This window comes from Leuresthes tenuis, unplaced genomic scaffold, assembly GCF_036924035.1.
Source record: "Leuresthes tenuis unplaced genomic scaffold, fLeuTen1.0.hap1 SCAF_7, whole genome shotgun sequence".
Classification (NCBI taxonomy): Eukaryota; Metazoa; Chordata; class Actinopteri; order Atheriniformes; family Atherinopsidae; genus Leuresthes; species Leuresthes tenuis.
Window position 1 is genome coordinate 4,301,137 of NW_027325361.1, and position 26,686 is coordinate 4,327,822.

General features: G+C 41.8%; 2 protein-coding genes across 4 annotated transcripts in view; one reads left to right on the forward strand and one right to left on the reverse strand.

Moving 5' to 3' along the window:
- Window positions 1-10,313: 10,313 nt before the first annotated feature.
- On the reverse strand, window positions 10,314-20,266 carry cyldl (cylindromatosis (turban tumor syndrome), like). 2 transcript variants are annotated; one of them, XM_072388951.1, is made up of 15 exons: window positions 19,954-20,266; window positions 19,255-19,719; window positions 17,806-18,078; window positions 15,196-15,274; window positions 14,938-15,110; window positions 14,568-14,733; window positions 14,002-14,143; window positions 13,637-13,747; window positions 12,970-13,061; window positions 12,823-12,886; window positions 12,604-12,736; window positions 12,123-12,231; window positions 11,921-12,039; window positions 11,295-11,508; window positions 10,314-11,208 (listed from the first exon to the last, which is right to left on the reverse strand). In XM_072388951.1, the coding sequence occupies exons 2-15, from the start codon at window positions 19,687-19,689 to the stop codon at window positions 11,024-11,026; spliced, it is 2,295 nt and encodes a 764-aa protein (XP_072245052.1). In that variant the 5' UTR covers window positions 19,690-19,719; window positions 19,954-20,266; the 3' UTR covers window positions 10,314-11,023. The 2 variants fall into 2 exon arrangements, with proteins under 2 accessions (XP_072245052.1, XP_072245053.1); XM_072388952.1 differs by lacking the exon at window positions 19,954-20,266 and adding an exon at window positions 19,913-19,934.
- A 780-nt stretch (window positions 20,267-21,046) lies between these two features.
- zc3h3 (zinc finger CCCH-type containing 3) overlaps window positions 21,047-26,686 on the forward strand; it is a 57,124-nt gene continuing 51,484 nt past the window's right edge. For both annotated transcript variants that reach the window (XM_072388953.1, XM_072388954.1), the window contains exons 1-3: window positions 21,047-21,112; window positions 22,634-24,092; window positions 24,377-24,549. In XM_072388953.1, coding sequence (XP_072245054.1) covers window positions 21,067-21,112; window positions 22,634-24,092; window positions 24,377-24,549 — 1,678 coding nt within the window. In that variant the 5' untranslated portion in view covers window positions 21,047-21,066. The remainder of the gene's footprint in view (window positions 21,113-22,633; window positions 24,093-24,376; window positions 24,550-26,686) is intronic.

The window sequence follows — 26,686 nt, forward strand, 5'->3', positions numbered from 1 at the left end:
GTTATAAAGCACGACCATTACAGGAAATCACAAGTTATATGATAAAAAGTATCTGTACTTTTAATCCAAAGGATTTCTAACTTTCTATTATTTTATACTTTTTGTTTAAATAAATAAGCATTCTGGCAATTAATTATGGAACTGAATGCATGTATGTGTGTGTTTGTATGTATGTATATATATATATATATATTAGGGCTGTCATAGTTAACGCGTTAATCGCAACACAATTAATTAAAAAAATTAACGCGTACATTTTTTTTGATCACAGTTAATCGCGGCCCAGTTTGTCCTCTTTGAGAATGGATTATGGGACCTCCAGTTGGCGGTGAGACACCTTCAATGTTACCTTGAAAATGTTACCAGACTGGTCTGCCTTAGCAATTGGCTTAATAAATAGGAGAAAAGTCACTAAGAGTTCAGAGATCTGAATCTGATGTGTCTAATGACTGCAGTTTTTCATTCATTTAACTGTCATTAGGCCCTGTTCTGTTTGTCGTTTGTTGTCTCCAACCTCTTCAGTTTTAAAATTTTATGTGCTGTTTTTGAAAGACATGTTAAGTGAATCTACAATGCACTCTTTTATTTGAAAGAAGAAATAAAAGTCAAAGACATTTTTTCTTTGTTTATTTGATTAAAACTATATTTTTTATATAGCGATTAATCGTGAGTTAACTATGGAAAAATAATGCGATTAATCGCGATTAAAAAATGTATAGTTTGACAGCCCTAATATATCCATCCATTCATTTTCTATAATATATATATATATATATATATAATATATACATGTACATAAATGTCACCCAGGCCAGAAGGGATGTATAATTCCTCCAACAAGTTCTGGGTCTCCTCCCAGTTTGATGTGCCCATATATACACTCACCGGCCACTTGTCACAATCCATGTAATTTTGTATTTTTCTGGTTAGTCTGTTAAATCTCCTATTAGTTTAGCCTTGCTATTTCCTGCTTTCCTCAGTTCCCTCCTGCCAATCATCATCTCCACTCCCTTTGCCGGTGTTAATTCTCATCAGCTGCACTCTATCACTAATCACTCTCCCCATAGTATTTAGTCTCAGTCATTGTCAGATCCTCATCGTCTAAGTGCCCTTGATTTTCCTCATCTTCATGGTTCAGCTTCCAAGTTTTTGTACAGTTTAGTTTTTTGTTATTTCTCCCTTAGGTGTTTGTTGTGTTTTCTAGTTTTTTTAGTTTTGTGGTTCTCCAGCGTTTGCTGCATTTTTTATTAATATTACAATAAACCCTTTAAGTTGCCTTCTGGCTCCTGTCCCGTGTCTGCATCTGGGTCCTCCTTCGTCTCCATCGCCAAACCTTGACACCACTTTATTAGTGTACACCTGTTCAATTGCTTGTTAACACAAACAGCTGATCAGCCAATCGCATGGCCACACCTCAATGCATTTAGGCTGCTGAAGTTCAAACGGAGCATCAGAATGGGGAAGAAATGGGGCTAATGACCTGTGCAATTTATCTGTGAACTCAATGGGCCCTTACCCATATGCTGGGAACCACCATACAGCCGTAAGTCTTGAAATAATAAAAAAAAAAGGTTTTTGTAATAGTCTTAGTTTATTCTGTCCAGAAAATTGTGTGCATCACACATGGATTGCACTTGTAGGACAATATTCCTACACTCCTGCAACCCTGCAGGAGTGTAGGAATAATGTCTCTTCACCACAGCACTAAACCAGCATGATAATGTCGCCTCACATACACATTCGTGTAGTAACACCCATTATTATGATCCCATGGTGAAACTCTTAATCTCAGCTACAATCTGTTTCTATCAGCCTCTGCATCTGTCAGTGGGACTGGAGGTCCACTAGCTCCACTTGTTATCACTCAAACTGCTGTAATGCAGATTTGTTCCTGTTCCAGCTGTCAATGGGACACGGGGTGTGGACTCTGCATGTTCTCCCCGTGTATGCGTGGGTTCTCTCCAGGTACTCCGGCTTCCTCCCACTGTCCAAAAACATGCATGTTAGCTTAACTGGTGTCTCTAAATTGTCCTTAGGAGTGAGTGTGAGCGTGTGTGGGGTTTTTTGTCTCTGTGTGGCCCTGTGATGGACTGGAGATCTGTCCAGGGTGTACCCCGCCTCTCGCCCGATGACCGCTGGGATAGGCTTTAGCCCCCCCACGACCCGACAGTCGGTTTAGGCGGGTGTAGGAAATGGATGGATGGGCGGTCTTCTATGTTGACCCCATTAGTTTAACGACTTTCAAGTTGAAAGATGTTAGTATAAGTTCTTGACCCATTTGTCTGTTAGGTACAGTCTACAGTCTGTTTAGGTTTGAGAGAGATCACATTTTGTCTAGAAATGGACTCTTTCACAATTCTAATGTCCTTTTTTTGCCAGGGTGAGTTCTGCCCAAAGATTACTGCCCAAATGTTTGATATTCTACTGTAAAATTAATATGTTTTGAACTGTGGACTAATGTAATAATTTCTTGAGCAGAAATACATAATTATATTATGATTATGAATAGCTCACAGTGGTTTCATTTAATAGGAAAAATGCATGGTTTTTTTTGTCTTCTCAGCAAGAAGGTCCGTGGTTTGAATCTCAGCTCAGGCTTTAGTGTGGAGTTTGCATTCGTTGGTTCTCTTGGTATTCTGGCTTTTGTTTCTCTGTTGTGTTTAGTTTTGATTGAATTATTGAAAAGTAATGAATTGTGGTTTCTGTAAAGAGTTTTTTATCAGATAAGAAATACATGCTGAGTCCAAGTCCTCCCATAGTCCATAAAACAGGCATGTTGGGGCTTCTAAGATGATCAAAGGGGTGAGTGTGAGCATGCATGGTTGTCTCTTTTCAAGTGTTGGCCCACCCGTCCAGGTTGTTCCCTGCCTCTCTGTGACAGGCTTCAGTCCCTTCACATCAATGAATCAGATGAAGTGTGTATTGAAAATGGATAGAAGGACTCTGGCTGCTATGTTGTACATTTGTGTTTACAGGCTTTAATGAGGATATCAAGTAGGAGGCAGATAGCTGGCTCCTAATTATATATTTATTCTAAGGCTGACTCATGTGCCATTTAGAAAGGGTGCATTGATCTCCTCGGTTTACAAGTTAATTCTCTGAAGAATTTAGCTTTCTAGCCAATCACAGTTACTATAGAGTTGCAAAGGTCTCGGTCTAATCAGATGAACAAGAAGAACAGAGCACATTTCCTCTGTTTCTGATGGTGTCTTGTTAATCAAACACTCAAAGCCTTGCATTCATCACCATTATCTCTGATTTGCATTGGCACCGGTTACGCTCTGGCCATTACGGTAGCTGTCATCAATTAAGATGATTTGTTGTTTAAGGTGCAGCATCACTTGCAAATGCATGTCATGTGATCTGCACGAAAGCTCACAACATCACAACAATACTGTGAACATTTAATTTGATGTTTCTAGATAGTATGACTGCCATCTTGTCATCAGAACAAGAAACAAAATATATGGTGCTGCATCAGCCTGCTTAAATATGATTTTCTCTTGAAATTTGTTCTTTAGTCTGATAGGTTTGCTTTGGTGTAATAAAGACTACAGTTTTGATCAACACTTGCTCTAAATAAAATGATTGAAGAGGTATCTGAAGACCTCTGTTCATGAGCGGTCTTCTTCAAAGCACTAACTTTGTGCTTGAAGAATATTCATTAAGTGATTACTGACAATTACACTAAGAATGATTAACACAACCATATTAAGGGAAAATTGTCTTTAATGTACACACAGCAAGTATCCAAAACAGTCGTGATGGCTAAAGCTAAGTAATATTAGCTTAAAGGAGGTGTGCTTGCTATTTGGTGGGGGAGAAGACAGGACTTTGACGTCCCTTCTCCACCCACAGTCACGACAGGTTCTGGCTTTAAGTTAAGTCACCTGTACAAAAGGGTGGTTCTGGGAGGTTTTGGGTTACAGACGACCAAATGTGCTGGTCATTTTTTTGTCTGAACCACTGTGGTGAACTGAGCAACAATGCCACCCACAGAACCCTGTTGATTGTTTGGGTGAAAACTTTGCCAAACACATTATGACACTTTTTAAGATGATTCTGTAGTCTTGGCAGTGGTTTGCACTCCCTACATGAGAAGTTACCATTCAGCAGATTTCCTGTGAGGGTTGTTTTCATTCCAGATTTCACTCAAAGAGAAGTTTATGGCATCTATGATTCTTCATTTGAAACTTCAGTGAAGCTTTAGGTCCCTCAAAGTGCCAGTATTAAGGTTGCAAATCAGTGAGTGCAACATGCACATGACACATTAAGTAGGAGATTAACAAAAAGTCACCAGCTGCACTAAGAACTCGCAGCCTTCTGGGAATTGATTCGTGATTTCCCAGTAAAAGCCACGTCTCATGGCACCATTAGGGGTAAACTCATCCCTGTTTATTGGAAAGGATAAATCAGCTGCAAGCCTTCTCCTTACGCAGGACAACAGAGAGACACACAACATGCTTAATTATGATTAATCATCATTAAGTTTCAACTTCCTATACCATGTTCACAGTTCTGCCACATCAGATATTTCTTCTGTTAAAATCAAACCACTGTGAGATATTCATAATCTTAACATAATTTGAAAGAAATTATTACATTAGTTCACAGGTCAAAACATGTCAATTTTACAGTAAAGTGCCCACATTTTTTCACATAATCTTTGGGCAGGACTCGAAACAGATGGGTCACGACGCCCTGAAGTCATGAGGTGGTTGACGTGCATCAAGAGTGCTCTCATCACAGGTTTTAGCTGCCGCTGGCTCACATGTAGAGGCCACTCTGGGAGAGTTTTTATGCTGAAAATCAGGTAAAGTTAACCTTTCTTGTGCTTAATCGTGTAGATGTAACAGTGGTCAGCCGGTGTTAGCCAGTTTATATGCTGGTCATGATAGATGTAGATGAGAGTCCCACAGGTGCTGACATTCAAATATCTAAAGATCCACTGCTGTGAATTAATGTCAGACTCTGGAGATGGAAGCCACAAAACCCTTTATAAAGACTACTGTATCAGACCAGCGTGTGTGCTTTAATGACACATTTATGAGTGCTAATGCTGCTAAGTAATTAAATGAGCATATGGCTGTGAGAGTCATACGTTTTGTGGAGAGGTGGGCAATTAATGGCTTTCTTCTGATGTGAGAAGAGGAACTTTTCATGGAACTGACTTGATAAAAAATGGAGCAGAATGGAGATGCACATAAAAGCCGTAATGCATTTCTATGCCCTTTAATGCAAATGGTTTATTAAAAGTAAAAGAAAACAGAAGGCTCATACAGAAATGAAAGAAAGTCTGGATTCAGAGCAGAAATAAATTAAATTAAGGCAAACTTGTTTATCAGAATATGCTGTTTGAAGCCTGGCAGAAGGATGTCACAGAGACTTCCAGTCCATGAAGACTGATGGCATTTCAGGTCCTTCCTGTTGGAAGCTTCCTGACTGAACACAGCAAGGATGAATGTGGTCAGATCTGAGACCGATAACTTGTAAACTGTGTGGGAGGATCTTGGTTTTCACTCTCTTGCATTTCACAGGAACAAATTAAGAGATTCAATTAATCTATAATATATATCTACAATTAATAATGTTTGAATTCATTGTCAAAATTGTTTGTAGCTTCTAATGACACCTTATGCTATCATCTGTTCTGACATTAACGACACTGTAAGAGGTGAGGAATTTAAACTCTCAATAAGTGAGTCTCAACAAAGGACGATTTTAGTTATCGTGAGGCTTTGAGTCCTTCCTGTGTTCACAGGGCTGTGCCCTGTACTTCCTGGCGTTTGCTGTGACGGCTGACTGATTAATCGTTCGACTCCCTGTGGTGGCTGCTGTGATCTTACTTAAGCTCCACTACTTCTGCTCTCTCGTTGACAGATCGTAGGTTATCCATACGTGGTGCAGCTCCACTTTGAACCACTTTTTTGAGTACCTTTTGTTCCTCCTTTAATAAATCTGTTACCTTTTATTTATTGTCACTGCTCAGTGCTGGGTCCAACCTGTAAAAACCCTACAATTCACAACAGTTATTTGCGTTTTTTTTTTCCTCTAAAGGACTTCATCTAAAGACATCCTCATGAGACATCTGTGAGAAGACAAAACTGGCTTCGTGCTGTGGCCCTGAGGTGCAAAACACAATAATGAAACCAAAAATATAACATTACGGCACAACCAAATGTTCTGCTTGGAAGTAATTCTCTGCTCGACCTTAAAGAGTCCAGAGGCTGGTGTGTATATGAAGAAGTAAACTATCCCACAGATTCGGGGCAGCCATTGCAAAAAATCTGGATCTCTGAACATCTAAGAGCAACCTGTTGAAGATCTGTAGAATAAGATGGTGCCAATCCATTTAAAACTCTAAAAGTAATAAAATCTTCAAGTTAATCCAGAATCTGAGTTGTGCATCGACGCTTCTTCATGTTAGTTAAAAGACGAGCAACTGAATTCTGAAAGATTTAATTACAAAGCAGAGAAGACTGAACTAGACCCAGTTATACAGTTTACTGAAGTAGTTCTGTTGAAGGGTGATTAAGGGAGACAACATATTCAGAACCTGTCCAATAACCTCCCAGGATAGAAGCCTGTAAGCTGTGACAACTGGAAAGGATGGCGTTACATTGCATCTGCAGGCTGCTTTGGGTCTCTGAGAAACATAACGGTCGGTAAACGTGTGTTTCTGTAGAGAAAAAGTGAGCTGCACCCACTCTTGAGGCCCCCACTGCAGGATCCTTATAAAAGATTAACCTGTGCACAGGGCTGTTGTGTTCCCATTTATGCCGGTTGCAGCCAGAGCCAATAGATACCAGTGACTACTGTCATTTGACGTGAAACTGAATGCTGATTAAATTTCCCAGGGCACTCAAAAGTCAAATGTTAGTGGATATTATTGAGTTTTTTTCCACCTGTGTGAAAAAGGCTTCAATTGGAAAAAAACTTGATTTAATAGGTGCATTGATCTACTTATCCAAGGAAGAAGAAATATCAATAATTCACGTCCAGATGAGAGCGACTCTATGGAGCCAGAGCGCAATGAGTTTGATAAAACAGAGCTTATTCCAGGTTTTATGATCATTTAGGTCTGAAAAGGCTAACTTCCTCTGTTCATGTCATCTTCTACATCTACTTAGTTTTTGCACAAGGTCACGTTTTAGTTTTCTAAGAGCTTCATTTCTTGCATGATTCTGTCTGAGTAAGGTTGTCCGTTTGTCCTCATGTCCATATCTTGTCTTGAGATCATCATGTTACCACCTGTTCTTGCTCCCAAGGTTTTCAATGCTCATCGCCACAATTTTCTTGTAGTTTTGTACTCTCCATGTCAGCCCTGCTTTGAGTGCTGCTTTTGCTCAGAAAACAAGCTATTTCTCTAAAGCTTCTACTGGTTTAAAACGATGGGTAGAAAACAGGGAAACTGTATTTAAGCAGTTCACATGATAAAAATCATTACAGCAGGATCTATTAGGAAGAAGCTACCAACATCATGTGTGCGTCCTCAGACTGCAAATATCTTCTTGATTTTTGATGATGAAAAAGGTCGTCTGTTTTGACCTCTGTATCCTTTATTACAATGACATCATCCTCTCCAACAAACCCACCAGTAGATCAAAAGCTTCGGCTCAAACCAACACAACTCTCCCCTTTATGTAAACACACACATGCAGGATCAGTACTTTTTTTTTTTTGCATAATCGTGATTATGCTGAGCATGTTGGATAAAAGGGAGGCTGCTTTGTGGAGCAGCAGGGCCGTGCATTAAAACTCAAGGCTGCTCCCCCTGCTGCAGTCTGTGCCCTCGAGTATATAAAAGAACCCAACTCATCAGAGCGCACAGCACAGCTCAGCACTCCTAACTACTGCAGAGGTCACTCAGAGAGCTGATCATAGCGAGACAAAGAGAGACAGCAGGATCAAAAGCATCTGGAATGAAGACAAATATCCAGCGAGGCACCGTTTGAAAGAAAGATGAGACCGAAGGAGCGAGAGCTGAGGAGTCTCTGCACTTTCATGTTGGAAAACCTTGTGTGTATTCATGTCACGTGACATTGTAGTACATGTGATGTTGTACTGATCAAGTTGAGGTTGGTGTGACACTTCAAAGCCAACAAAGCAGCGTTTTGTTGTACCTTAAGTACAACAGACATTTCAGATCCATGCAAGGCTCTGACTGTCAGACTTTGAGGAGTGCTAACAGTCCATTTCCTGCTTGTTCTGTGTTCCACTGCTTTCCTTTCTAATGGAAGCACTGAGAAAGGTGACTTTGTTGCACATTGGTCAGAAACAGGACAAAGCAAGAAAGACAAGCATTGAGCAGTTTGACTCTTTCTGCATGAGAGGAAAACAAATTGGGATCTAAACCTCATTTTATCAGGAAAAATAACTCCCACCTAGTAGAGTTTAGACGCTCAGTGTTCAGACTCAACATGAAGTCAATTTTACACTCAGCATGAGCTCAAGCAAAGCCACGTGGATGCAAGTTTGTCTTTGGTGGAAGGAAACAGAGGAGAAAATGTTTGAGCAAAGAATTCTGCTCTTCAGTGAAGGCATAAGTAAAAAATAAGTCAGTCAGCATCTGTCTGATCAAACTGTTCCCAAGAAATTGCATAAATCCATAAGTACATTTTAAATCAAATAGTTGCCTGAAACCATTACATCTGAAAAATGATCTGGGAAGTTACAAAAATGCTTAATGATGATGATTTGATGACTTTGCCCAAAAATAAGGATTCAAAAGGCTCTTTCCCCATGGTTACGTTTTCACACTAAGTGCTTTTCAACGTTCGTGCTTGAATATTTCACATCAACTTAATCTACAGCTCGTGCCATGACACAACCAAAGTTAATAACCTCTGTAATACTGTGTGTTTGTGCTATTCTGGGCAGATGTAGCTCAGGATGAAGAGCGATCAATGCCGAATCATCCACCAAACTAGCTTGAAGCAAGGTGAAGTTATTCGACTTTCCAATCTGTCTTTACTCCAATCCTCTGTAGAGGGATTTAATTTTCACTCTTGTTTTTTGTGCATTTTTTTGCAAGGAGCTTGTAAGGGAGCATGTGACATTATATGTGTTGGTAGAAAGTTAGCAACGGGGGGTAAATCAAAGAGCCAGAACTCCAGAGTATGTTGGCTCAGAGTGTCAGTCACAGAAAAGGTGGCTTTCACACGGTTGCTTTACTCCAACATGGAGTTTCTGTAGCACCAGAGGCATCATTTTCAACATTATATCATGGCAGTACATCTCAATAGCACGCTACTGTTGGCACTTTTGAGTCTTTTAAACACATATTAAACTTTAAGTGTGTCATTCCATGTTAACATGCCAAAATGTCCATCTACACTGGCTGTCCTTCACATCGGTTTACAAATGCAGAACCATTTGCCTTGTTGGCACTTGGGTGACTGGTGTAACTTTCGGTGTCCCCTCTGCGGTTACAAACAGGTGGATTTACCTGTGCACCTCACCTGGTGTTGATGGTGATCCTTTGTCATATGTTTCTTTTGTGTTTGTGGGTTTTCCGGTGCACACCTGGAAGCAACTGGAATGAAAAGTGCTGGACTACGTTGTGATATGGAGAGTAAAAGGACCAGAAGTTACACCCATGTGCACGTCATCAGTCGTCTCTCGTGTTTAGCCTACTGCGGCTGATGAAGCAGGAAACATTGAACAAACTGCTTTGTAAAAAAACAATATTGTTCATGTTTCTGCAACACTAGACTCTTTCATGGATATACTGCAACTGTGCTGTAAACTCAAGTCAAAGAAAATCTTCAAACTGACACCTGAAGCAGTTTAAGATCAACTGCAGTTTGAGTTTTGTGTGTCAAAGATTAAAGGTTAAGAGTGTGTTGTGGTGGTTAGCACTGTCGCCTCACAGCAAGAGGGTTCCAGGTTCAATCCCCACCTGGGGTGTGGGATCTCCAGGTACTCTGGCTTCTTCCCACTGTTAGAAGGTTAATTGGTGTCTCTATAATTGTCCTTAGGAGTGAACATGTGTGGTTGTTTGTCTCTGTGTGGCCCTGTGATGCAGTGGCGACCTGTCCAGGGTGAACCCTGCCTCTCGCCTGATGACTGCTGGGATAGGCTCCTGACCCCACCGATGGATGGATAAAGAGTGAGAGTTTATGACAACCAAATATACTTTCAGGAGTTTGTCATCAGCTCTTAGTTTATCTTCCGAAGGACGCCGACTTTCACCAAACTGTTCTCTGGGAGTAGATAAACGTATTTCATGCCAGAAATAAGGTCCAGGTTTAAAAATACCGGAGTTCCCCTTTAAACACAGCACCTCCTCTCCGAATAAAGACCAACACTGATACTGTTGATAATTAGCTTTTAATTGTTGCATTCATTGTACTCCATTTCAAAAGTGTAGCAAGAAAAGCTAAGCAGCCATTTGAGTGCAAGTGTTTCAGTTTTACTTTGTCCCACATGGTACCAAATATACATCCCGTCACCCAGGAAAATGCAAAAGAGCATTTTCATATCAAAAGAGGCAGCATTTCATTTCCTGAGGTAAGATTAAAATACTAGATTCTGAACAAAGCTTACTAAAATAAACAAATCAGTACTTTTCTCACCCTATTTAGAACATTATGTTCCAATGTTAAGCTTTTGGAACAAATTAATAATATTTTACAACAAATTTACAACACCAAGGAATTATCATCCTGTTAGCTTTGGAATTTTTAGCTTCATTTTAAACGTACTGTTGTAATTGTAGATGTATTTAAATACAGATACTAATCCAAACATTACAGTATTTTCAGTTCACGCTGCAGACTGCTGTATTCTTGTTTAAAGACTTTAGTGCAAAATTACTGAGAAAGCCATGTCAGTTTGTCCTTTCCTTCCATATAACAAAAGTAAATGTATTCAGATATGTATGTAAATATAAAGAATGTTTAAATGTTTGTGTGCATTTCCTTAAATCCATGAGGAGAAAACAAACCAATTGGGCAAATTGAAATTAAATTAATCTCAAAAATGTTTGACTTGAAAGCTTCCAGTGAAGTTAAGTGTCCCATCAGCGATAGAGGGACATGCTGGTGCTCTGGTACAGGTACATGTAGGCGTCGCAGAAGAGACGCTTGGCCACGCCTTTCATGTCTCGCGGCGACTGATTGGCGAGCTCGGCGGGGGACATTTCCAGGTAGGCGCCAACCTCAGGGCAGGCGCGCACTTCAGGGATGTTGAAGCCATCGCTCTCTCCTGAACACAACACACAAACTCAGTCAGTGAGCTCTTGCCTTTACAAGGGCTTGATTTTGCACCCTGCATGAAAACTGCCTGCTCACCCTGTCTGTCAGCCATGCTGTCAAAGAAGATCCAGTCTTGGCTGTTTGGTCCGTGTTTGACGAAGGATACGTAGTGGCTCGTCTCAATGCAGAGCACAGCGAAAAGCTCCAGTCTGTCTCTGGTCAGGGAGTAAGGCCTGCTATGGCTCAGGTAATCCTTGGGGATGTCCACAGGAACCGGCTTATGAGACTGACGCTGGGGATGGGAATGCACCTGGAAAGATAAACACACTATTTACGTTTCTTTTAAGAAAGTAATATTTTTATTCATGGAACCAGTCGTCATTTTTCAGCTAAACTAAGATTAAAATGAAAGGTAATAAAGAAAAGCAGCAAAACGTATTTGTCAGTGGGCAGAAGAATTGTTTCAGCACCACTTACTAAGGCCAGAACTTACATAGCAGATGGTTAAATTAGCTTCTGCATAATCGAGTGCACAAACATATTAAAAGAGCACAAGTTTGAGCGCTTTCCAAGCTAAGCAAATGCCGTATTTTCTCTAAAAAAACATGGAAATAATATCCATATTTCAATTGTGATTGCTAAAGCCTGTGAAAAGATGGTAAGGTGGGACGTGCTGCATGGTCTAAAGACAGAATACCTTAGGTTCAGACAAAGCCACAAACCTGATTTGAACATGTCTTGCAGAAGACTTTAAATCCTGTCGGGTTGAAAGCAGGATCTTTAAAACAATCTGTGCACTCTTCCACTGCCAAACGTCCACACAGTATGCACTGCTGAGGGCCTGAAACACACACCCCATGGGTTGAGCTCACTGTTACATCAGGTCACTGCAGATGTGGCTTATGTGTGAATGTCTAACTGTACCCTCGGAGAGGAGGTCAGTGATGTCCAGCTCCAGAGAAGGAACAATTTTGTCAAACATCTTGAATTTCTTCCCAAAGCGAGGCATCTGGAGGATGAGGCAGGACGGCACCTGCAGATAGAAGACAGAGAGAAAGCACTGAAAGGATGTGACTCCAGAAATCTGTCCAACAGAGCCACCTATTGGACAATCAAAGGATCACAACAATTAAAGCTGACTGACAAACAGCTGATACATTAATAGGTTAATGGACAGATTCACATTTGAATTCAGTTACTAAAAATAGCACAAAAACTTCTTTGAGCTTAAAAACTCTGGGATCAGGCTGTTTTAGTTTAATATATTTAAAACAAACCAGAAAGTCAATGCTCAAGACAACAAAGTGGGTTTAAAAGCACTTTGGGTGTTTTTAACTGTCATATGCTGACAGAGTTTAAGGAACACCAAATGATCACAGTGAAAGTCATATAGAAGAGATCCCACCTCTGCGAGCTTGAGTCCCGCACTGTGGAAGGAATGTTCCAGTAGCTGCTGGACAGTCGGGAGAACCAGAGTGTGGTTCTGATCCAGGAAAATCTGATAGAAGTAACTCTCCTGCACTTTACCAGCAGCTGATCTGAAAGCAAGATGACAAACACACTCAAAAAGAGTCAAAATTCCTTCCAGACTAAAAAGGTGTTAACAGAAGAGTTGTAGGCGTACAGCTTGAGTAAGGGGTCCAGAGCGAGAATGCAATGCATGATGATGTTGAGGAACTCCTCTGGATCTGAAAGACACAGGTGAAATGAGCTTTAAACTTTAATCCCAACCACAGTTCAGCTGCTTTGACGTCTTCCGGCTCAAACTGACCCTTCTCTTCTGTGGTGAAGGAGTGACTGTAGCCGTGTTTCTGCAGCTGCTGCCGGAGCTTCATGATGTGGCGTCCCTCAACGAAGCCCTTACTGCAAAGACACACAACGTTAGATGCAAGCTGGGTTTCAGACGATGTTTGGGATCCGCAGTTAGAAAGTGCGAAAAGGGAAAGTGGAATGGAAAAGGTAGAAATCAATAAAAGTTCGACTGATGCACAAAAAATGTATCGACTCGCTTGAGGTGGTTTTTGCCTGGTTTGAAGAAGACGTGACATGCAGAGGGCGAATGAAAACAACTTGGAGAATAGCATCTGACCTCACAACACTGCAAAAGACGTGACTCAGCAGCTGTTTCCGGTCTGAGCCGGCAAACAAACTCACATGATGGCAGGCGTCTTCCAAGATGTGATCTAACTTCCCACATATTCTAGTGATTAAAGTGATTCCATCCTCCCCCTGTGGGTGTCCACTGCACCCCCCCCTTCTTTTACAGAATTATAACCATAAGCAAAGTAGCCCACAATGCCACCCTCTCGAGACACAATGTATTTGAGTTTATTTGCTTTTAAAAAAGTCTTAAGACTTGCTTCCCAACAGAATGGAAACTTTACTACTGTGTCTCAGCAAAGACAATAAAGTGTTTTCCGAGGCTTGAAAGCACAAACCTGCGGAGGGGGTTGACAATGTCCCGGAGCAGAGTCCTCTGGATGGGGGCATCTTGAGGTGTTGTTAGTTTGAACAACATGGAGTCCAACACAGAGGAGCAGGAAAACAAACTGAGGGCAAAGAAAGAATGTTTAACTTCCACAGCAGGATGGCTCAATCTGATTTTCGAAGACAAGCAGCCTGTTCTGAAACTTTGCCATGCGCCATAAACAGGTTTTAAAACTACTGCTTCTAGAGAACAATGCAAACAGAAACTATTCCTGAGCTTTGACTCTGTTACTTAAGGGATAAAGTGACTTTAACCAGAAAACGTTCCTTTTATAGACCAAACAGCAGCTATCATAATTATGCTCTTCATCCTGACCCAAACAGGGTGGCATCCACGTAGCAGGAGTTGCAGTGCCCCTGGATCCCCTTCATCTGGCCAATCAGACGCTGGTTCACCTGCTCCGTGCTGACTGGAGGAACAGTCTCCAGCTTCCCCGTGCTGCACTCTGCATATCTCTCTGATGTAAAACAAACACAATGAGCAGCTTTATATAAAGGCACAAGACCAGAACTACAGACACAGCAGAAGTCCAGGTGTAGATAATGTTCATGCAGGGGCTGGTTCTGCTGCCAGGCCCGATGAGGTGAGGGGCTACGACAAAGGGCTGCAAATAAAGGTCACCCATTGGTTTGTGAAGTCAAAAACATCCCAATAAATCATGTGGACACGTTCTTTGTAGATCTTCAGAAGGATTAGCATGCGCTGCATTTGCAGCATGTGGGTTTCCTTTGGTGAGACAAATCTTTTTGAAATGCATCGTGGAAAAAGAGAGAATGCTGCCACTATCTGTACAAGCATCTGAATCTTGATCATTAATTAAAATTGTGAAAAAGAGCTCACTTGAGACCAGTCAGGAGTTACTTGGTTAATCCTCCACTAACCTGCATCGGCCAGTTCTGGCTTCATCTCATCGTGATTGGCTGACGGGTTCTGAAAGCGCGAGTCAGGACGGCAGGAGCTCAGCTTCACAAACAGCGCTCTCCGGGGAGGACAATGGAAAAGATGCACACCTTTGAAGCTGCCATCACTCACTCCAACGTCCCCCTCCTGCAGACGCAAAAACAAACTGATCAGACTGAAAGGCTAAAGAAGAACAGCAGCTCACAGAATACCTTGATTAGGTTTTAGTGATGAAGATGATGGGTTAAACATGAGCAGAAAATTCCAGATTTACTTCAAACACACTGCACAGGTTCAAAAGAAGTCTGAAGTCTTGATTCTACAGATGAATGTGTCAGAACATAGATTTACCAGCTCTAGTCCAACCATCAGATCGTTTCGATCAGGCAAATTGCCAATCCAGCGTATAATTCCATATGCGTTTCCTGAACCCAGCGTCACCTCGACCATAGAGTTGAGCTCCATGTGCAGGTCATCAGCGAGGGCTTGGGGCGGCAGCGTATCGATGTCCATGCTCTCGGGTTCTACAGTGTGTAGAATGTATGTGTCAGAGTTGTACCACGTGTTGAAAGCAGCTTCACACTTCATCATGCAAAGAGCTGCTCAAACCTGCAGGCACCTCTCCTTTAGCAACACAGTCCAGTGGAACTAGAACTTCGCCTCCTCTCTTCCCAGTCTCATCTGTGTCCTGAAACCACACCCAAACCAAAAATAATGTAAAGGCTAATTCTATTTCAGGTCTAACGTTTTCGTGGAAAACATAAGGAGGACAAGGAGCACACAGGCAGAGGCAGCTAAGAGGAAAATCTGTATGAGTATAAGCATTCCCTTATAAACGGTAGTTACAAATGCCACCTGAGTTGCTATTGGCCAGGTGGGATCAACACTGATGAGGTCATCGGCTGTGATGAGTGAAAGTTTGGGGAAAAAAATGGACATTAAAGCAGAAGCCCTCCCTCTCTGCTGTGCTTTAGCTCGTTCCTGCAGAAGGGGGCGAGTTAAAGACACAGGTTAAAAGCCCTTTTCAGACATGAGAACAGCTAAATGAATGGCTTCATCTATGTTAATCTTTCCTCTCTGCTGTCAGACACACCTGAGATACATCAGCTGAGGCATAACAACCATATTCCTTCAAAGTCGTCTTCCAACGTGTAAGACTAATGGCTGCGGTTGTGTAAACTACGTCTGTGGTTGATGGAAGCTGCTGAAAATGATAACGTTTACTTTTTCATGTGTCATGTGATGGTGAACGCCGACTGGATGACATGAAATGGCTTAACTAAACACTCCTTTCATTGGGGTCATTTCTTTCTTTCTTTGACGCTTAAAAAGCTAAATTTGACCAAACCGTAACCTCTCAGTGAGTAAACTTTACGTAACATAAATTTAAAGAATGTTCTTCTTATCCAAAAAAGGTAGAGACAGAAAGCCATCAGTTCTAGTTTATACTGTTAAAGGGAACACATTATGGAAAAATCTCCATATTTCATGCATGAGAGCTTATATTTGGGTGTATGAGGTCAAAACTCAAAACCTAGTTTTCTGTTTTGTGTCCATCGGGTTTGCAGGGAAACTCTACAAGCTTATCCAGCTTCCTCCCTCTGTATATCCTCCTAACTTCCATTTACGATGATGCCTCATTTGCTGTACCTGAAAGTGGAAAGTTGAAACACTTTTGCTCTTTTTGCTTTGTTACTAACATAAATATCATCACTAGTTATTTAGTTCACTCAAGTGAAGAAATAAATGAGCTAATAATGCTCTACCAGTACTTTTCCAGTGTTTTATATGCAGATTAAGAATGTGCCATCAACACAGCAGCAGTAACAAACATCTGTGGTTCTTAATGTAAGCCGCTAAAACACACAGGAATGGAGCAACAGTCGAGTTGTTTATGGAGCCGATGCGTGGCAGAAGAATTCTGGTGTTGGTCGTTAATGGTATTATTAACCGGAAAGTACCTGTTATGTTCTGCTGGGACTGTTTTAACAACTCGGGCCAGTTCAACACGTGACTTGCAATGAAACTGTGTCTAAAAAAGGAATCAGTAACGCACCAGCTGCCCATGGTCCAACTGCAAATAAGGGAGACTGGCAGTCTTGTACTTTTCAGTTTAGTGTGTGGTCTGAGCTCTCAGGCTGTTAACTGCAGCAGGATCACAGGCTCTGAGGGTTGTCAAGTACTACGGCTCTAAAAAGAGGCAGACCCTGGGGAAGAGAGGGCAGACGAAGGTTCGGTGGGTCACTCCATGCCCTAAAATGATCTGTTTGAATAGTGTTGTGGATAATTAATGTGCTGCAGTGTCTCTCTCAGTGATTTTGACCAAAGCCAGTCAGACACTTTTTTTATGAGCTCAGAAAATTGTGTCGTCTTGTGAAAAACAGGAATGGCTCCTTTAAATCTTCATTAGTTGGAAAGATTAGCATAAGAAGACATTTTATGAGCACCTCATGGAGTGACAGTTCGATAACTGGATGAAAAGTTGATGCACCTCTGTTTGTGTATGAACCCAGATGTCTAAGATTCATACTGGACCTCAAACCTTACAAGGAAAACTGATTTCTCCTGAAACGTGAAGCAAAAAAAAGGAAAGCTTTCATGTTTGATTTTAAAAAGAAAAAGAAAAAAGACCTCTGGCTGGATTCTTATTCTCTGAGGTTTTATTGCAATAACAGTAATGAGCTCGGCTGTAATGAACATGACAAAAACACTATTTTTAATTTCATCTCGAGGAATCTAAATATCTTCTGAAGGACGCCGACTTTCACAAACTGTTCTCGGTGAGTAGATGAACGTATTTCATGCCAGAAATAAGGTCTAAAATACCGGAGCTCCTGTTGAAAAAGCTTAAGAGGAGAGGCTGCTGTGGTCGTTCTGCTGGTTTTTTTGCTTCCCTCAGAGCAGCCGCTTTGAAACGAACACCTACTGGTAATGTGCTGAAAGTTAAAGGTAAAAGTTACCCGACCTGACCTGGTTGGTAACTGTTGGGTGCAAATTCAGACACAATGTTAACGCGTCCAGTTCCTGTTAAATTAACTGAAAGCAGTAAATGTCTGAAATGGGCAAAAATTCCTCGTGGCTGAGGCCATTTTCCCCCAGCTGAATGAACCATACTTTGACAGAAATGACTCTCAGGACACAGTTAAAGTGCTTATGTCTACTTCACATTTATAAACGAATGCTGTCTGGGATCAAATCTAAAAAGTGGAAGTTTCTTACTGTGGAGATCCGGACTTTTCCATCATCTTCTTGCACTTCCACCACCATTCCATGGCGACACTTCTCACTGATGAAGTATGTGACTCTGTCTCCTGGACAGAGCTCGTCTGTTTGTGTCTGAGTGGGGGGCTCAGAGATGGAGGGTGACAGAGAACTCGGGACCACAGGGCTGACTCTGGAAAATGGGGCAAAAACTCCACAATTTTTCTCACACGAGAAAAGACTTTTATGCTTATAGGTCCCATTAGTTCTCCCCTTCCCCTTGTCCGCTCCCTGCAGAAGAAGAACACAGCAGTACATGTGAATTAATTCCACACACACACACACACCATCAGCTCAGGACTTTCTAAATAACATCACTGTTTTTATCTGGAGGGTCAGTTTCATTGTTCCTCTAGGCATGGAGAAAATCTGATGTTTCGCACCCTAAACTCGTCTTGAACCATCTCTCGTTTCTTTATATTTTCCTTCCAAGCAGTCAGACTTTCCTGTAATCTTTTAAAGTGGTCTTGAGGAACAGTTCTCCAGGCTTTCTGAAGGTCTTTCAAAGTTTTTCTTTGGACATTTGCTGCTTTTTCACTCATTTTCAGGCCAGTCCTTGTACATGAGCATTTTCAGAGGGACGTGTTTGTTTGTCACACCATTTCCTGTTTTCCTGGTAATATATAAAGAAATGAGCGATGGCTCAAGGCTTTGGCACAGTTTTGAGTGTGAATAAAAAGCTGCCTCTGTGCATCAGTTTACACCAAATAAATCCTCCCTATTAATACTGATTATGCCATCTTAATTAATGGGGGCAACATTTCAGGGAAGCCATTTTGGCTTCACACAGTAGCTTCAGTGGTCTGAGAGGAAATTAGTTCTGAGGATCTTCTTGGTCCTGATCTCAGGCTTTAGACAATCTGAACACTGACAGAAGACTTGGACTGAGTAAAGCTCTTTTCAGACCACATCATGTAAGTCCCTTCAGAGTTTCACCAGGCATTAGTCCCGTAGAAATTAAGCAGATGAGGTGCACATGGTGGCACCTCGCTTTGGTGGGCTTGGGTCAGATGGAGCAGCGAGGTCTATAATTTAAAAAGTGTATTTAAATTTTAAAGACGTAAAAAGAGGTAAAAAAAAAAACAAAAAAACAACTAGACCTTATCATGGGAAGTCTGGTACAACCATCATCAAACTGGGGTTCTTCAACCATTTTGAGTGACAACAAGATTGTGAAATTAGTTTTGTGGGGAACTGGCATCAGTAAAGTTTATGCCTGCACCAACACCCTCCCGATCAGAGTAAATCTGAATGATCTCTCCATAAATCCATTTCCTTTCAGCACCACTGAGCTCAAACTGAGACGGGAATCTTGCGTATTTCAACACCTCAGCTAGTGAAACCAAAACTATACGCACAGAAAAACACTAGCTCTCTTATTTTGGCGGAACCAACACTAGGTCAGACCTGTAGTTCAACTCCAAAGAATGTTCCTGGTATGATGTCATTATAAGACGGTTCGTTCAACTGTCCAATGAAGCGGATGATGCCTCTCAGCTTCTTTCCCTCTTCGTCCACAGTCACTGTGGTGCCCACAGTGAGTCCGGCTGCTGTTTGGAGAGCATCTTTGTCTTTGAACCATTTCAGCCTGTCGGTGTCTTCAGGCAGGGCCATCAGCAGCTCAGCTTCCTCTACACTCAGCTCCTTCATGCAGCGCAGGTCTATAGTATAATCTACATGTGAGGATACGGGGATGACTTTAAGCTTTATGAAAGGACCAGGTTGTTTAAGTTGTCTTTTGTAACTATTATCTCGCATGTAAAATATGCGTCCAGGATTGATGTGTTGAGGGTGTTCAGGCTTTTCTGTTAAGATGAAGAACGCGTTTTCTTTTGACGTCATGTTGTCAAGGTCAGAAGATGCAGTGGGTAACTGTACAGAGACACCGACACAGTGGGTTAGACACAGGTGCACATATTTGACGTGTTAAACAACACTGGAGCTAGCTCGCTAACTAGCTAAAATGTTTACAAAATGGCCTAAAGTTAGAGCTCATAGCAACAGCTTTAAATGCTGCGTTAAAGCAACACTTTGAGAACAGTTCAGGAAGTTTGATTTACTTTACCCGACAGGCATTTGTGACAAAACAGCGATAGTCGGATTTACCTTCTCAAGCTCGGAGTTTTCTTTCTGTTGTCAAGTAGTAGTCTTCGCTCTTTTAGCTTAACGATCAACCTGCTTAAAGTTTCACTTCCCCTTTCTATTCATTTCACTTTTGGAGCGGCGTCACCGTCACTTCACAGCCCTCCGAGGAAGATGACGGTCCCGGGAAAAGTTTCTAAAGCTCGCCGACAACTCTGTGGACACGGAGAACTTATATTGAATGTGTTTATATTTGTTAAAAAGCTCAAAGAAAGCACTTATTTCACAGTGACGCTGTTGTTTTCAAATCTGTTGACAGACAACAGCACGTCTCGTGAGATGTAACGGGACTAATTATACCCTCAGTCTGGTCTTACAGGCAACAGGAGCCTGTGACGCGCACATAAAAATACACATTTTGTTTCATTACTAGCTTTTTCTAGAATACATTTTCAGTTTATATGCATCTGATTATAGTTTTGACAGATGGTTATATATATATTTCTTTTTAATTTGTTACCACAAGTAAAGTAATAGTTTATTGAACTACTTTTCCTTAAGTATTTATCCGTGCAAATAAATAGCTCTGACTTTGACATTGATCCCTTGCATAGAAGTAGCTTTTATGACAGCTTCTTGCAGCAGAGACTTGCCATCTATCTCAACAAGTTAACTGTTTTCATAAAGAAATGCTCAGGCTGCACACCTGTCATATTAAAACATACATGCAGCAGATAACATTTGCTTTCTTAAACTAAAGATACTTTAACTGATTATTCAAATAAATACTTAATAGAAAATAAAAACAACTGTTAGAGTGTAATGAATCATTTCTAATGTTTGGTGTATCACCTTTGAATTTGGTTATAGTTCCTATTCAAACTGGTTTTGATATTTTTTGTCGTAATGTCTTGTTTTAGCTGTCCTACGTATTGTCAAGTTTAATTAAGGAGCGGATTTTGACGCCTCGGCCTATAGCAAGTCGTCACTAAAACGAAATCTAAACCCGTAAGTCATTGATGAGGGATAAATACAAAACACTTCTCAGACGCCGATTGGCCAATATAAAACCCGTCCTAAGGCTCTGACGTAACCAGTATTGTCGCGATTTGATGACGAGACGTTTTGGTCTTAAACATGGAGGAAAGAGAAGCTCTTAAGAGGCAGATTGAACTTCTACAAAGTAAGTGTGTTTTTCCAAATGTCAACGCCTATGATCTTAACAGGCGGATAGAAAGGATGTTTAAGTGTTGCGTGCTTTCAGTAAAAAGGTTTCCGTGGTTTGTCGGTCTGTTATTTTTTGCATTTTGAAAGCGAACGTTAACCGTTAGCTTTACGCACAACTTACTCACGTGTCTGAAAAGACGCTTTGGTGACAGTTAATACACTTTTTAAGTTAAAATTTGATGTGACACGTTGGTCTTATTAGCTTATCATTTTCAAAACAAAGAACCCTCTTACAGTTTTAGAGATTACAGATTTAACAGTATCGGAACTTAATGAGAAACCATCTGGTTCTTATCGTGTATCAAAAACGGGTGCAACGCACGACTTGAAGAAACTGAAAAGCTAAATTCACCCTTACTGCTTCTACAGGAATTGGGTAAGAGGGTAATTAGCAGCCAGGTACTGCTGATCAATGCACGGATCAATTGATCATCAGCGAGTGTGAGCACCTCAATATAAGCAGACGTTTTATCAGTTTGCTGCTCCGGAGCATTCAGGTGTGTGTTAACACAAAGCAAAGGATGAAAGACATCAGCAATGATCTTAGAGAAGCACTTGTTGCTGCCCATCAATTTGGGAAGGGTTATAAGGCCATTTCCAAACTATCTGGAGTCCATCATTCTAAAGAGATAAAGATTATTCACAAGTGGGAAACATTCCCAGCAGTGGATGTCTCAAGATTGTCTCGCAAGTGAAGAGAGCCTTTAAAAAAACCCAAAAGCTACATCTCAGACTCTACAGGCCTCAGTTAGCATGTTAAATGTCAAAGTTCATGACAGTACAACTAGAAAAAGACTTGTTTGGAAGGGTTGCAGGAGAAAGCTTTCAGATGTTTCATGTTTAAGTTGGTTTATATTTAAAAGAATTATATTATGACATTTCTCAGCTTGAACTCTTTGGTATGTTAATTAAACAGCAACAAGAAATAACTGCTTCTCTCTTAAAACATCTTATTAGTGCCACCTTTATATTTCCAATGTCAGGGCCTGGGCAATAAAACTATCTCAAAGTTGGATGGAAATTAAATTAATCTTGATCTCTGTGATAAGAACTTAACGTTAATCCCTCGATACACCAGACAGCCCGTCCCTCAGGGCAAACATCAGCCTGTGTGTCTGGCCATCATGTCAAAATATACGTCCATTTATTACTGAAAATTCTTTTAAATGCCTGCGTGGAAAAGGGACTGAATGCTCGTGTGACAGAATGACTGACTGTGGCACGAAAAAGCAGGGGTGAGACTGAGAGTGAACATGCGTTATCCTGCCCCACTGATGAAATGTTTATGATGTTATTTTGTCTATTTTTTTACAACCCAAAATGTCAGCGTTGTCCTTTTTAAAGCTGAGACATAATCAAATTCCTCAGATTGAATTAAATCAAGTCCAACTTGTCCCTAAATGTTGTATGAAAGCATTGACTGTTTCTGGTTCAACCTGATTACACAACTAAATCGCACCCATTTTTGAATTTGCAGATCTTATCAATAAACATAAGAGTGTCCATGGAGACGCACCGTTAACCGGACCTGAGCAGTGGTGTCCAGAAGATTCAACAGCAGCCGGAGGCAGAGGTTTCAGTACAAATGTCTTCCATCCTCACAGCTCCAGAGGGAGATTGTTTGCTCCTCAGAGCCGTGGAAGTTGGAGGAAAACGTACTCTCTAAGAAATAAACCCCCCCCATCATCTGTTGAACATCACTCAGCTTTTGCCTCATCCTCCTCCCTACATCTATCTACTTCTGAAAGTGGAACTAACAGCGCTTCACTGCCCAGTCTCAGCAGAAGAAATGAGACTACTCCAACCAGAACTGACTCTTTATTGTCAGGAAATCCTGCCCAGCAGAAGAAAGAGGGACACATGAACAGCGTTACAGGGTTAACGGGAGCAGGGACGAAGAAATTAAACGCAGATACAGAGGCAGCTGTTCTTCAGCACAAAGATGAAAAGCAAAGCTCAGGTTTAACAGACACAAGTTTGCAACGTGAAGCTCCAAAGAGAGAGACTCAGCAAAGGCCTGAAAGCAGACCTGTACTCCTGCCAGGAACGAAAGTTAGTGGCGCCTCAGAGGTTCCCTCTTCAGTTAAGGCCAACACTTCAGCCACTTCTCAGAGCAAACCCTTCCTGACAAGCAAAACCAGCAATGAAACCAGCCAAACTATGACTACGACAACCTCAGAGATTTTTACAGCCAGTAACACCACACCAGCTCTGTCTAGACTACCAGACCAACCTCCCCTAAACGTATCAACTCCGAGCAGCCAGACCCAAGTCAATACATCTTTTCTGAAAAACTCAAAGTTCACATGGGTAAAGAGCCAGAACACTGGAAAAGTGGAGCCCAAACAAGCTCGCTCGGTCTCCTCACCCAGTGGCAAAGCTGCGGCGACCCCAACATCATTCTCCAAAGCTGAAGTCACTTCCTGCACCGCCTCACCTGCAGTCAGTAAGAGAACACCACCTAAGAAGTTGGTTCGAAAACTTAGCCCAGTGACTGTAGCCCCTAAGACCTCAAAGTACAAATGGGTCTCCTCTGCTGGAGCCCAGGCTAAGATGTCTCGCAAGCCTTTATCTCCCAAAACCTTGACTCCTATACGAACCCTGGAGAAGGGAGATGCCACCAAGAAACTTAAACCAGCCCCTTCTCCCTCTGTAAAAGTGAAAAAGGGGATTGTGAGTTCTTCTAGCAGTTCCTCTCTCGGTAGCCGTTACCGTTGGAAGGCTGGAGGGCAGAGTGGCTCCGGGGCCGTGACAGCAGGTGCAGCAGTGGCTTGTCGTAGATCTGCCTTCCACTGGACGGCAGAGAAAAACAAAGCAATGAAAGTGGGGCTTGCTGTTTCGCCAACTTTCCCTCAGCGTGCACAGCTTCCATTATCCTCGCCTGGGGGGTTCAAGCTCCGCAGCAGGATGAAAATCATTCGGAGGTCTGCAGGCAGGTAGGTAACTCCATCATACTGTGCTTTTTCTTTCCTGCTGTTCACTCCCACACGTTCACTTATGATGAGCTGTTCGGTCTTTTGACAGAAGGTGGCAGCAAAGTATATTGTGTGCATGTTGGACTTGTCCCACCAGATATTGCATCCATATCTTATGCAGCTTCTTGCCAGACTTGTATGGAGACCTCAAACAGCAACTTTCTGTGGTCGGCACATTGTGATGACGGCTATGCTTTTTGTCTCACTGACTGTTCTCTTCTCTTCATGCCCTGTGTTGTCCACAGCGGAGGAGGGTCAGAGAAGGGGGGCGGCCTGCCAGCTGGAAAGAACTCCCCGCGGGGCCGAATGCACGCCCCAACCCGGAGTCCCTTAGCAGTTAGGAGGACACCCCCCAGGGAACTTGTGTCTTTTGGGCGACACAAGTTAAGGCGGCTTTCCCCCACATATTCAAGAACAAGTAAGGAGGCCACACACCACAGCGCCAAGTCAGAGCTTTTTTATTTGTTCACTTTGTTCATTTTTCTGTTTCGTGCCTCTAGAGAGTAAATCTGCTACTGAACCCTCAACAAAAACTGTGAAAAGGAGCATTAGTCATGCTTGGAACATAGAATGCTGTCAGATTAGCTTTTTCTTTCCTTTTAAAATGTGTCTGCACTCAAAGAACTCAAAGAGTGTTTGCAACAGGCCTGTGGCTATGCTGGGAGTCAGTGAGAACTAATCTGACCTTTTATTGTTTGTAGTCCTATGATATGATTCACATACTTTCTTTTCCCCACATCTCAGAAACAATGCAGTAAGACCCTCTGTGGGTAATTCATGTGATCTCCTGCAGTCATTTGGTTCCATTAAGTTTGGATATTGTGTCACATCATTTTCATATCCTGTGCAATTTCTTATCAAAGTACTTTTTGTACTGATATTCCATGATTCAATATTTTATTCACAATATAGCATAGAAAAAATATCAAATGTTGAATCTTACTATTTGGTGTAGAATTAATTGCTAAATTTGCTGTCAGTGACGCGTCTCAAAAGTTGTGACGGAGCAACAAAAGGCTGGAAAAGTAAGTGGTACTAAAAAGAAACAGTTTGGGGGGGAAATGTTGCAACTAATTGGGTTGATTGACAGCAGCTCAGTAACATGACTGGTTATAAAAAAAAATAAAAAGCACCTGAGAGAAGCAGAGGTTAATCAATCCGAATTGCAAAGCAATTTTCGTATAATTTATAATTGCATTCGATGTCTTTTTGTGTTGAAAAATGTCCTTCTCGATGTCTTTGTCTCGCCAGTGTTGCTTTCGTGTAAAAATGGCAAAGCTTGTAATATGTGGTCTTCTTTAGTTGGCCATCGCATGTGGTGATGTGCCACTGAGTCGACGGTGTTGTCAGGATCAGAATATTGATTAAGAATTCGAGTTGAATTCCAGCCAGATATAGAACAGAGTAAGACTGATCACTGAAAGGAGATCTGATCGAAGTCAACCCGGCGTTTTGCTGTCAGCAGCTATTGCCGCATCGCCCAGCAGAGGGCAGCAGATCACATGTTTGTCTGCTTGTAGAGGCTTTGTGTTGTCTGCTGTCACAGGAGAGATGAACAGGCAGAGTATAAGAGGAGGAGGGGGGAGGTTAATTGATTGCGCAATTCAGCTGTGATGGCGAACAAGTGCCGATAGCGGGTAATTTGCAGAGGTGGATGCAAGCAGCGCCGCTGCTATCAAGCTCTGGCACCACTCCCTCCAGCAGATAAAAAGGAGCTAATGCATAATTATCCTTTTGCAAATTGGATTGTTTTAACGAACTGTAGAATATAGGCCTAACCTGATGGAAAGCAATCATTGTTTTTACTGCCCCCCTCCCACCCTCTCCCCCCTCCACTTGCCCCTCAAACCCTCCGGTCATTCTGTGTGTACCCTGCACGGCTCGTGCCCATCTTGGTGTAATCTTCCATACTCGGTGGAGACGGAGTACATTAGAAAAAGCCATCACTATTAACATCAGGCTTTATTCCTCCTCATGGCTCCATGTCCATCAGTCCACTTCTTTCTCTGATTCTCCACCTGAACTTGCATTCTTTCTGACTCCTGCTATGTCCTCGTCTTCTTTCCTTTGTCTTCATCTTTTCTCTGAGTTCCACATGTCACGTGAAGAAACCTGAACAGCTTTCAGCAGGAAGACCTGATTCTCTAATTAAAAATGGGCATTCAGACTCGTCCTCAGGAAAGATGGAGCAGGGGTGAGTGCTGGGGGAAGATGGAGTGAGGAAAGCAGCTCTTAGCCGTCTGTGCCTCTGATAAGAGCTGCTAATAAAGAGCAAATTGAATTACTAATGATGGGAAGCAGAGTCCCTATAGATGAGCCCGTTAAAAAACAACCTTATGACCACTCACACATGCGTGATAATACACTCGCAAACAATGTTTCTTAATTTCCTCCTCAATGACTAGTTTGAGCCCTCCTGCCCACGTTAAGGGGGCGGTGTTCTCTGAGGTGCTTGGTTATCTCTGGTTTAATTTAAAGAGGGCATAAACCTAAGTAAGCAGTTAGGACTGTAATGAATCGAGGTGTGTGTGTGTGTGTGTTATGTATATTTTTCT

Coding starts and splice junctions, on each gene's coding strand:
- cyldl (XM_072388951.1), bottom strand. CDS start 19,689: ATGACGTCAAAAGAAAACGCGTTCTTCATCTTAACAGAAAAGCCTGAA. Junction 12,232..12,603: donor CGGGACTCAAGCTCGCAGAG/GTGGGATCTCTT, acceptor TTCTATCTGCAG/GTGCCGTCCTGCCTCATCCT. Junction 11,509..11,920: donor GCAAGACATGTTCAAATCAG/GTTTGTGGCTTT, acceptor TTATCTTTCCAG/GTGCATTCCCATCCCCAGCG.